Source organism: Rattus norvegicus, chromosome 1, assembly GCF_021556685.1.
Source record: "Rattus norvegicus strain SHRSP/BbbUtx chromosome 1, alternate assembly SHRSP_T2T, whole genome shotgun sequence".
Taxonomy (NCBI): Eukaryota; Metazoa; Chordata; class Mammalia; order Rodentia; family Muridae; genus Rattus; species Rattus norvegicus.
In genome coordinates, this window is record NC_141534.1 from 167,760,103 (window position 1) to 167,772,003 (window position 11,901).

The 11,901-nt window shown below is 45.1% G+C and overlaps 1 protein-coding gene across 13 annotated transcripts in view; it reads left to right on the forward strand.

The window, feature by feature from the left end:
- Fam168a (family with sequence similarity 168, member A) overlaps window positions 1-11,901 on the forward strand; it is a 139,267-nt gene that overhangs the window by 121,510 nt on the left and 5,856 nt on the right. For 10 of the 13 annotated variants that reach the window (NM_001108494.1, XM_087570598.1, XM_087570609.1 and 7 more), the window contains 4 exon segments: window positions 1,983-2,108; window positions 8,253-8,395; window positions 10,381-10,555; window positions 11,686-11,816. In NM_001108494.1, the coding sequence (NP_001101964.1) occupies window positions 1,983-2,108; window positions 8,253-8,395; window positions 10,381-10,555; window positions 11,686-11,798 (557 nt within the window). In that variant the 3' untranslated portion in view covers window positions 11,799-11,816. 13 annotated transcript variants of the gene reach the window in all.

An 11,901-nucleotide genomic window follows, 5' to 3' on the forward strand; every position in this document is an offset into this window, starting at 1 on the left:
GAATTCTCACGGTCAAATTGAGACCTTTTGGTTCTGGGTAGAGACCCACTGAGCTCCCAGGGCATGGAGCTGCTCTGTCTGACTTCTCAGAGCAACATATTTGACACAGTAGTAATTTGTGGGTGGTTGTGGCCTTCAGCCACACTGAACGTCAGTCCCTGAATTTGGAGACCTTGTGATAAGATCTTTGACACTAATTGGACCCTTTATTAATTCCTTTCATATTATATCCCACCCTCTGGAGCAGAAACCCAAGGTGTTTATTTCAAGCAGATTTCCCTCTGCAGAAGCTGCACGCTGTCCTGGCTGTCTAGCAAGGGCTCTGGGCTCTGCTTGGGGTTGGGCTGTCTCTGTTCCTCTTGCCAGATTCTCCTTTTAGTGTCACTTTCCTGCCCATGATTTCCTTCTCATTCCTCAGCATTTGCTGTATATATTGCGGGCCATCAATGCAAGCGGAGTCAGCCTCTGGAAGTACAATCTGATTCTAGTTCCAAAAACCAGCAGAATGCACAACCTTCCCTAGCCATTATAACTCTGCCATAGAAGGAACAGAGATGCTAGTGGTAAACCAGGCGTCTCTGGAGGCAGCAAACCCTATAGGATCTATAGACCCAGCATACTTTCTTATTATGCTTCCTTCCCACTTACTAAAATATGTCAGGTTCATCTGATTGTTGTCAGTCCATCCCCTTACTGTTAATGTACTTTAGAACACTCTGTGTCCAAAACTCCCAACATCTAATTAGGATGGAAAAGATATTATAAAGAAAAAATTAATCATTTTTAACCTTAAAATAGAAATTTGTATCAAAAATGTGTCTCCTCTGGTATTTAAAAGGATAGTTTTCCCTTTCTTTCTTTCTTCCTTTCTTTCTTCCTTTCTTTCTTTCTTCCTTTCTTTCTTTCTTTCTTTCTTTCTTTCTTTCTTTCTCCCTCCCTCCCTTCCTTCCTTCCTTCCTTCCTTCCTTCCTTCCTTCCTCTCTTGCTCCCTCCCTCCCCCATCTCTTTCTCTCTTTCTTTCTCTCTTTTTCTCTCTCTCTTTCTTCTTTTGTGTAAAGGTATTTCCCCCCTGTTTCCTCTCTCCTTCCCCTCAGGTTACCATGACGGTAAGTTCGAGTCATTCCCCACCTCAAAATACTTACTGAAATTTCTCAAGCTGAGCTTTGAGCTATCCTATAAAATCTCTACAAATCTCAAACTAATTTCTGTAACATACTATGTACCTACCCCAGTTTTGACATGTATTTTCATAATGGCCAAAGGAGCATCTCTAACTCACGAGGAGCTGTCTCAGATGGAGCATTCAGTACTGCCTGTTAGGAGATACTCAGACATATGCAAGAAGTCTGTCTGTCTGACCGTGCTGGTGTGCAGAAGGAGTCGGCAAAGAGTGCCCTGTCCCATGGCCGATAGCAGAGCCACAGTGCTCAGGCCTTGAGGCTGCCATACACAGCTCGGCCGTGAGAAGAGATGCTGTCCCAGGGAGGCGCATGTAAAATGGTGGTTATTTGTCAGTTTTTCTCTGGAGGCAACTCACACTTATTAACCATACCTCAAATAAGTTTCAGACCACAGGGGATTTTTTAAAAAGACTCAGTTAATTTGGCCCACTACACTGTCAAAGACTTGCAAGTGTTCATGTTAATGAGAAGGTGGTAGAGGAAAATACCATTAGTCTTAGACCAGAAGGTGTAGAAAATGGTGATATTCAAGGGCCTCTTCATGGTTTTTATCACAGGTAGGGAAATCCTGAGTCTTAGCACTTAAGTGTAGGTTTCCTTGGATTTAAGTCATTTGGAAGCTCACTTCAGCACTCCTTCCAACCTACTATCCCATCTCAAAAAGGCTGACTCATTCTGTGTGTCTGAGCAGGCTCCTTGAGTTATGTTTCTGTCTAGCACAAGACCCTTGCTTTTGTGTCTGTAATTGGCGATGCCCACTTCTTATTTCTGCCTAATGCCGTTCTTCTGTCTTCCCTTAAGCCACTCTGCTGATGAAACAAGCCTGGCCACAGAACTCCTCTTCCTGTGGCACTGAAGGCACCTTCCACCTCCCAGTGGACACCGGGACGGAGAACCGAACTTACCAAGCATCCTCTGCGGCTTTCAGTAAATACAGCCTGTCTCCTCCTGTCCTTGTTCTCCTTGATTGGGACTGATTCGTTTGTAGCAAGAAAGGAAAGGGAATTTTTTAAAATGGCATTTTTAATGTTAACACCGTTTTAAGAGGTTCTCCTTCCTACTCAGGCAAGAAAATTGGACTTTGACATTCAAGAAAAATGTTCATCTTTGATCATGCCTTTAGCTTTAGGACACTATCCCACAGCAGAGAGAGGGGAGCATTCCTGGGCCAAGAACGTGGATTTGTGAGAGACTGTTACTGACTCTTAGGGGAAAGAACCAGGGCCCATTTGAAGGCCTTGTGTATTTTTGAACTGAGGCAGCTTTTCCCATCCACTGGTTTTCTTGACTTTAGCGCTGTTGCCGTCTGGGCCAGATAAGTTCTTGCCTATATGTGGTAGGATGTTTAGTAGGATCTATAGCCTCTGTTAGATGCCAGCAACAAAGCACACTGCCACACCCAAAAAAGTTCCTAGGTATGGCTCAGTATTCCCCTGGAAAAGAAAAGTGTCTTCTCTATAGGAAACATTGCCCTAGTTCATCTAAGTACACTGTGGGAACATGGCATGACGTAGACGGAAGCCAGCAGCCAGATTGGTCATGTCCATCCTGAGGCTCAGTGGGGTAACTGATGCTGTCACCTTTGTAGCGTTGGTAACAAAATGATTCCAGTGAAGACCCTCATTTAGAAAGTAGAGTGGAAGAACGTGTGCCTGCAGCAACTGTCGGCCATGGGAGTGGACAATGGTTAGCGTTGGACATGGGGCACCAATGTCTGAATTTATGCTAGCAGGCCCTGGACAAGCCCTTAGCAGGATGTTGTAGGAAAGTAACCTACTAGGTAGGCTAAGAAAATTCATTGAATTTGTTATCTTTCCCTTTAAATATCCAGTGTCCTTGCTTTTGTTTTTTGGTTGAGATCAAGTGTAAATATCCACTGTTGGAGCTAGGGAGATGGCTCAGCCGCTGAAAGCACTTGGCTTTCAGTAACTCCAGTTTCAGGTGACCTAGTGCCTGCTTCTGACCTCTTTTTGTATTAGGCGTGAATGTGGGGCACATATGTACACAGGCAAATTCATACACATAAAATAAAAACAAACCTTTAAAAATAAATAAGTTAAATATCCAATGTCAAGCCTGTCATGGTGGCACATGCCTGAAGTCCTACCACTCAGGAGGCAGAGGCAGGGGGATCTCTCTGTAAGATAATAACTAGCTAGCATTGTCTACACAGTGATGTCCAGGCCAGCCAAGGCTGCATGATGGGCCCTTGTCTTTAATGAAACAGAAACAACAAACGTCATTTTTTCTCTGTTGTCATTGTCCTTACCTGTCAGCATTTACTAACTCAGCATGGCATACCTTTTTGTAGATTCTGCAGTTTCCAGGTGCTTCAAGTAGAGCTTAATGAACATGTGTAAGATTATATAATGTAAACTGAGTTGCACATACTTCACAAATGTATATGAATAAAGGCACAGTTACTACAGTGCAACAGAGAGACCTGGAGGGGAAGATACAGGACTCCAGTTCCACAGAACTTTGGGTGATTCATAGCTGCGCTTTGTTTCTTAGTCTCTTGAACTGTATACAATGGTGGCCTTGGGCTAAGTCACTTTTAAAGTCCTTGCTAGTCACTGGACTCTTGAGTCTCTCCCTCAGGAGTTATTACCTATATCCTTCCCACGAAACCCTCTGTTCTAGCTGCCCTCAGCAGTAAGCCAGCCTTCAGGTTTGCTCACATACCTTTAGAAATAGTGGCCTCATTCGTCCAGAGGTTGCCCTTCCCACAGCTAGGTAGTCTTGAGTGTCTGATCTTCTGTGCTATATCTTCTCAAGGCCCAACAGAAATGTCCAGTAGTCACATGTTACTCTCCCCTCCTATATAGGCTGTCAAGTTTCTAGATAAAACCAAAAGGTATCACCTTCAAGCAAGCAATACATAAGTGGATGTGATTTTTTTTTAATGGATTTGAGATTGATTGACTGATTGACTCATGCAGGCTCAAAGGCTCCCCCAAGCATTCATGTTTCATTGCTTTTACATTCAGGGCACTTTGACAAATTTATACCAATTTAACCAATACACTTGCTAAAGCCTGTTCATAATTAGCTATCCCTCTTACTTATTCAGTGCTTTATTGTTTAACTACCAACAAGGAGACAGAGGTCAAGGCAAGATTCAGACATGCAGTATTGTTTTGTCCAGACTTTGTCCAGATGTATAAATCTGATGATCAATAAACCAATTAGTGTAAAAAGTATCCTTGATGTGAAGATCGATGTCTGTGAACGTAGGCGGGACTGTATAACTGAAAAAGATTTATGACATTGAAGCAGAGTTAAGAGGCTGCAAAGGCTTTATCTTGCTAATGCACATGGTGTCTTTCTATTCTCCCGTTGATAAGCCTAAAGCTATGACTAGGAGCCCGAGACACACAGCAGGCAGGCATCGTAAACAAAACCTCTTTCTAAGGCAGAGCTGGCACTTCTTCTGACAGAACTCCTTTGTCTCATGACACTGCCTTTAGTGAAACGGGATACAAAGGCCAATATACCAGATGCCCAAGATCATACCGTAGAGACAGTTAACTCAGAAACCGCTCTACCCAGGGCAACATTAGCCTTGAACTCTGGAGCCAGCTCTAAGAGTATAGATGTGCCATGCGATTTTTGAAAAATTACTGGATTTCTAAGTTACAGTTTCTTCCTCTGAAAAGGAGCAGGTTGAATGTAAGCTTCAAATGTCTTTTAAGGGTATAGCACCCCAAAGTTCCCATTCTGTGACCTTCAGATTCATCATTCATTTCAAAGTAGCTAGGCCTCCAGGCAATGAGTTGGCTCTAAATTTATTTGAGTAAAAATCCAGGAGATGATATTGCAAAAAGCCCAGCAACTTCTTTTACTTAGATACACAAAGTAATAAACCCTGACTTTTTATGATATCTAAGCCTGGGATAGTAGCCCTAGATTTTCAGTGTTCCCCAGGATGAGGTCAGGATATAGATGATGTCCTCATAGAAGTCCTTCTGAAATACTCAGGATTTAGAATGTCAGCATCAGAAATGCCCTCTGAAATGATCTAGTCCAAATGAAGATATTCCTGAGGCAGCACTGCCTGGAAAGGATCTCAAGAAAAAGCCTGAGCTTGTATGGTTTCTGCAGCCTCAAGGAAGATCCTTCTGCCCCTGGGGGTCACCTTGAGGTGCATTGTGGTGAGTGCTTCTTTGTGCAGCCATTCTCTGTTATCATCTCTCATCTGTGAAGTTCTCATCCTAGAGATTTCCAGCATCTCCTCCAGCTCTCCTTCCCATCCCAAGCTCCTAGAGATGAAAGCAGGCTATCGCTAGCCTTTCTTTGACTGCCCAGGGTATTTCGACATTGATTTGTATTCTGAGTGTGTGTCTTGTTTAATAACGTGAAGGTGGGACATTCTTCTACAAGGTTATTCTTAGATGTATAAACCAGATTCTACTGTGGTCTCTTTAGAAACGTTTGATTCTCTGCAGAGGGGCAACCCTGACACTCTGTAATGTGATGGCTTCTGTTGCTTAGATGGGGAGGTGCACCTTCCCTAGGAAATTCCAGAGCGTGTTCTCTAGTCACAGAGAAGAAAGCTGCCTTCATTGCTGGCTTGTTAAAGAATTGTAAAGTTTTAGAATCTTAGAACCCTGGGGTTTGTGTTCCAAGTTGAGCCGACCTAGTCACAGTCCAGCTCTTGCCTCTTGTAGTTTCTGAGAGCAGTGTGTGCTTATGTGCCTGAGGAGAAGACATTTCCTACTGTCTCTGTACACTAAGAGAGAAAGTAAGAGCTACCCTATATGGACCCCATCAGGCGTTCGGTTAGTTGGTCCCCGTGCTGCTTGTAACCGGTACTCTGTAGGAGTGCATTTGGAGGCAGGTGGCTTCTGGTTCATGGTAGAAAAGACAAATTCTGGATAAATTCTGGCACATCCTCCACATCTCAATTTTGGCTTTTGTTTTTGGGTGTCTTTTCATTTTTAGTTTGCTGTGAGGAAGATCATAGTTTTGTTAAGGTTCTGCCACTGACACTACATCCCTAGCCCCCACACAGCTGCTGCTTTTTCTTCTTTTTAATCTTTAAATTAAGGGTCAGTAAACTTGTCTAGAAAGAACCAAATAATAGATACCTGAGGTTTAAGGGTCTATGATGGTATCTGTAACGACCATTTTGGTAGGAGCAGTTGGTCCACCCTGGTGGCTGGCATAAGCCTATAATCCTAGCTACTAGGAAGTTGGAGTAAGAAGATTGAGAGTTTGAGGCTAGACTGAGTCATAATGTGAGTTCAAGCCCAGCCTGACCAATCTAATAAGATTCTGTTTCAAAATGAGATTAAAAAGAGGACTAAGGATACAACCCAGGGGTAGAGTACATGCCTAGTATGTGGGAAACTCTAGATACACACACACACACACACACACACACACACACACACACACACACACACAATAACACACTGTAGTAAAGCAAATTTGAAGTAAAGTTTTGTACATATCCTACCTTAGAAATTCACCATTTACACTATTATTAAAGACTTCTTTTCCCTCCTAAAACTAAGGTCCAGAGATTTGGCGTTGCTTAACCAAGTTTGGAGGAAAGTTAGACCCTAAGTCCACATCTCTTCTCTTCCAAAAAACCTGCTCCACCCTACCTTCCCCATTCCCGCCCCTTTTTGTAGAAAAAGCTCTGTGGAGCTAACAGGGCCTTTGGTAAGGGTCTTATCACCTAAGCTAAAGCCCAGACAAGTCTAGGAATGGCAACCAGATACAACCATATAGAACCAAGGGGTAAGACAACGGCTCCCCACTGGGGCTCTAAAACTAACGTTCCCATAGAAGAACTTAGAGTCTTTAGAAATTCCTTAAAAGACCTGTTTCATTCAACCTCTGGATTTTCTGTGTAAAAGAGGGATGGGGTCCCTTGATGATCACCAGTTCCATAGGTGATTCTCAAGAACACAGTCCTGTCAAGTTATTCTGTGAACCTAAGCTCTCACTTAAGATGACTAAAGGCAACAGTATGATAGCTCTAAAGACGGCTCCAGGCCTGACTTCTGAGACTCGCTTCTGTCCATCCTTCTGAGATAGGGCTATAGCATGGGTTCTAGGTCCATTTTTTTTTTAAAGATTTATTCATTTATTATATATAAGTACACTGTAGCTGTCTTCAGATACACCAGAAGAGGGCATCAGATCTCATTACAGATGGTTGTGAGCCACCATGTGGTTGCTGGGAATTGAACTCATGACCTCTGGAAGAGCAGTCAGGTGCTCTTAACCGCTGAGCCATCTCTCCAGCCCTCTAGGTCAATTTTTAATTTCTAACGTTCGGTGTTTGGGACAGAGGTGACCCTTCTCCAAGCCACAGGAAAGAAGGGAAAGGCCAGCTCTACAGAGCAAAGTTTTCAACATCCGAGAAGATAAGGATCTTTGAGTGGTGGTTTATTGATAATAGCCCATAATAATAATAATAATAATAATAATAATAATAATAATAATAGTAGTAGTAGTAGCAGTAGTAGTAGTAGTAGTAGTAGTAGTAGAGAGAGAGAGAGAGAGAGAGAGAGAGAGAGAGAGAGAACATATGAACATACTTAGGATATATATGTGAAACCAGCTTGGGTATCATAGTGAGTCCCTGAGTAAAAAACACAGGGTTAGGAGAGAATGGGGGAAGCAAGATAGAGAAAGATAAAACCACAGAAGATGTCCTGAGATGCTGGGTAAGGAGCCAGGATGAGAACGGAGCAATAAGAAGTGAGGGGGCATCTCTAAGTGCCTTTCCTTACAGGCAACTCAGAACCCCAGGCAGGCTGTCAGCTGGAAGGGCCCCAGAGAGACTGTCTGCTTCTAGCTTCTTTTTTGGATGAGAACCCTGAAACCCAGAGAACTAAAACATACCCAAATCATACTTGCAGCCCATGGGCTCCAGGACTGAAGGAGCTGCCTGGGGCCAGGGCTCTGAGGATAGAACCCTGATCTCTTGCCTATCCTGTGTTTCCAGATGGATTTAACCCGTTCTCATTTGAGGAATTGCTACTGGGCCCTGCTGCCTTCAAGCAATGCTGTGCTGCCAACTAACTTGGTGTCTCTTCTATTGCCTTGGTACAGGATATACTGCAGGGACACCATACAAGGTCCCACCGACCCAGAGTAATACTGCTCCACCCCCCTACTCCCCATCACCCAACCCCTATCAGACGGCCATGTATCCAATCAGAAGTGCCTATCCCCAGCAGAATCTGTATGCCCAGGTAGGTACACATGGAGGACCTCTTCTTCAGGAGTCTCCAGCCAGGATGGGGTGGCATGGGATGGGGGAAAAAACCAGAGTTAATGGGCTTGGGCAGCTGTCACTGCAATGTCACTCAAGCATTATCCTGCAAGACTGCCTATTCTGCCTTACTCCCAAAGGGTGAAGTCAGTTAGGTTAACAGAGCTCCAAATGTCAGAGGGCCATTAGGTAGGCTGGGGTCGTCTAGCATAACTCCTTTGTTGAACAAGTGGGGAAGCTGAGACAGTAACAGAGAAGGCTTTTCTTTTTTTTTTTTTTTTTTTTGGTTCTTTTTTTCGGAGCTGGGGATCGAACCCAGGGCCTTGCGCTTCCTAGGTAAGCGCTCTACCACTGAGCTAAATCCCCAGCCCCAGAGAAGGCTTTTCTAAAGTCACACACTGAGCTATTGGCTGGGTAAGGCTATGCTATCACATGTTTTCATCTTCCCTCTTTTAATCTCATACCTTCCTTTCCTTAATGAAGTCTATGAACAAAGTAGGAAAGAATATATATATATATATATATATATATATATATTCTTTGTGTGTGCTACAAGCCCTCTGTGACCTGAGGTGAGTCATTTTTTAGTGTGCATTCTTGGTCCCATTTGGATTTCTTCTGCTGGAGAATGTGTGTGACTGATAGGAGACAAGAACTGTATAAGGTGCAGCATGGCCATGACACATTCTCCTGAAGTGACAGTTCTACATGAGGTATAAGTAGTAAGGAATGTGCTTTTTGGGTTTAAAAACTAACTATGCTGCTAGTGCTGTGCGGTGCACACACTTTTATTCCCAGCACTCCAGAGGCAGAGGCAGACCAGTCTCTGAGTTTGAGGCCAGCCTGGTCTACAAAGTGTGTTCCAGGACAGCCACAGGACACTGGCTTGTCTTGGGGGAAAAATAGCTGTGTTAGTGCTGGAGAAATGGTATAGTGGTTAAGAGATCTTGCCGTTCTTGCAGAGAACCTGGGTTCAATTCCCAGTACCCACTTGGCAGCTCACAACCATCTGTTACTCCAGTTTCAGTGGATTCAATGTCTTCTTCTGGTCTCTGTGTATTGTGCAGGCAGAACATAGATTCACACATATGTTAAACAGCCAATATAAAGCATTTTAAAGTAGCTATGTTATAGAGTATACCACAGAACTGGGGCCTGACAGTGTGTGCTTCTAATCCAAGTACTGGGAAGAATTTCAAGGCCATCCTCAACTATGTAGTGAGTTTAAGTAAGTCAGTCAGTCAGTCAGTCAGTCAGTCAGTCAGTCAGTAAATGGAGAAAACAGGAGGCTTGAATCAACTTTTCCCAAGTACGACAGTAGTAGCTTAGCCTGCGCTCTCTAACCTCTAAGGTTACAAACAGGGAGGCCCTTGTTATTTACTTTAAGATAAGAGAATTTCAGGATTAATCTCAGCTGCGGCTGTCTGCCCCAGGGCAGGAGGCAGCCATGTGGCCTGGGAAGTGTGACATCACTTCAGACCACTGTCTCCATCCTCACTCTTGCTCTAAGGGGAACTAGGGAGAGACATCTTGGGAAATGCCACCAATAGAGACGGAATGAACATTACATTGCAGCAGTGTTTGAATGCCATTAATAATTCTTCCACCAGAATGGCAGTGCTGGTGTCTCCATGCTGAGAAACTGACTGTGTCCCTTACTGTTAAATTAGGGACAAGGTAACACCTTGGAACCATATTTTTTAAAATATAAAATGTTTTAAAGCTGGGGCTAAAGGAGGAAATCTCTTACTCATCAGTCATAGCAACTCTAGGAGGGCAGCAAGTTGCAGTGAAGAGGGCCTTACTTTTTCCCAGCTGAGCCATAGCACTGAACTGACCTCGGTTGTAGAATGAGACACAGCAGAGCCCCAGCCTAGATCTGTGTCCCTAGGCCAGAGCTTCTCATACCTGGCCACCTAAAGCCTGGAAGAGCAGCTCCCCACCCTCCATTTCCTCTCTTCTCAGGGAGCCTACTACACACAGCCTGTGTATGCTGCCCAGCCTCATGTCATCCACCACACCACGGTTGTCCAGCCCAACAGCATTCCCTCTGCCATCTACCCAGCTCCTGTTGCTGCCCCCAGGACCAATGGTGTGGCCATGGGCATGGTGGCAGGCACCACCATGGCAATGTCAGCAGGTAAGGGCAACTCTGCCCAAGCAGCCTTTGCTCTCTTTCGGGAATTCCTCACATTGGAGAACAGTCATGGAACTGGCTGCAGCCCAGCATGAGAAATCCTGTGCCAGGCAGGGCCTTTCCGGGGAGACAAGGAGGGATGCTCTAAAACTTAGACATTTAGAGTCTAAATTACTCATAGGGATAGGAAAGTTTGCACACAGGATGGGATACTGAGCAAGGCCTAGAGTAGTGGATGAATGGAGGCTAAGCAGAGATGAAAGGGAAGGGAAGTGCGAGCAGTACATTCTCAGGAAGGAAGGGTTTAAGGGGTGAGCGGAGAGGCTGCCCCACTGCTGAGACCAGATTGTGGAAAGACTTGAATGCTTTGAGGTGAGAGAACCGACAGCTCTCTAGTAGGAGATGGGGTTGGGGCTGAGCCTTCTGGCTGTAGGCTGCATCAGGAGAAAAGGAATCTAGGGGAGGAATGTTGACAGCGGGCCTCCAGTAGCAGCAGCAGGGGCCAGGAAGGAGCACACAAGCACTGTTGATTAGCAGGGAGGAGCATAAGGGCCTTTCCCATAATTAATTGTAAGAACCCAGAGAACTAGGAGTCCCTGAAGACTCCTTGTGGTGCTAAGTCCTGCCACTCAGGAACCTTGGGGATAAAGGAGGGAGATGTATCATTAGAGACATGGACATCCCATGAAGAGCACGACGACTAGAGGGTTGTGACTACCTTACACAAACCCAAGTTCTGAAGAACCAACTAAGTTGCCACCTGAAGTAAGAAAGCGGGTGCCATGGTTGCTCAGTACAAAAGCAATCTGCTAGGTGCTTGCTCAGGGCCAGCCTATTGTTAGGGTCCTTAAGGCAGAGCAGAGCCCCACCCTTAAGAACCTAGGTGAGTTTAGAAAGAAGATGGGACTGGGAAAGCTAGTGGTTACTACTCCCATGTATGCAATGAAAGAAGCAAAGAAAGGGGGAGGTGGGTCCCTAAATGAATGACTCTGTCTTCCCTCACCCTAAGTGCTCGCCAGGCAGTCCAGGGTGTTGGGGACATGAACAGCCATGCAAAAGACTGCTTTCGTCCTCTCCATCCCTGTACCCACATTACAACCTCCTCCGCTTTCCTCTTCTCTCTCAATGCTCAGGTACCCTGCTGACCACACCCCAGCACACTGCAATTGGGGCGCACCCTGTCTCCATGCCCACTTACAGGGCCCAAGGAACCCCTGCGTATAGCTACGTGCCCCCGCACTGGTAAAGCCTGCAGCCCATCCACGTGAGTAGGGTCAGGGTAGGGTCAGGGTGGGGACACACATGTGGGAACTGCCTCAGAAGTCCAGGCTTGGGTTTGGTGTCGTAGC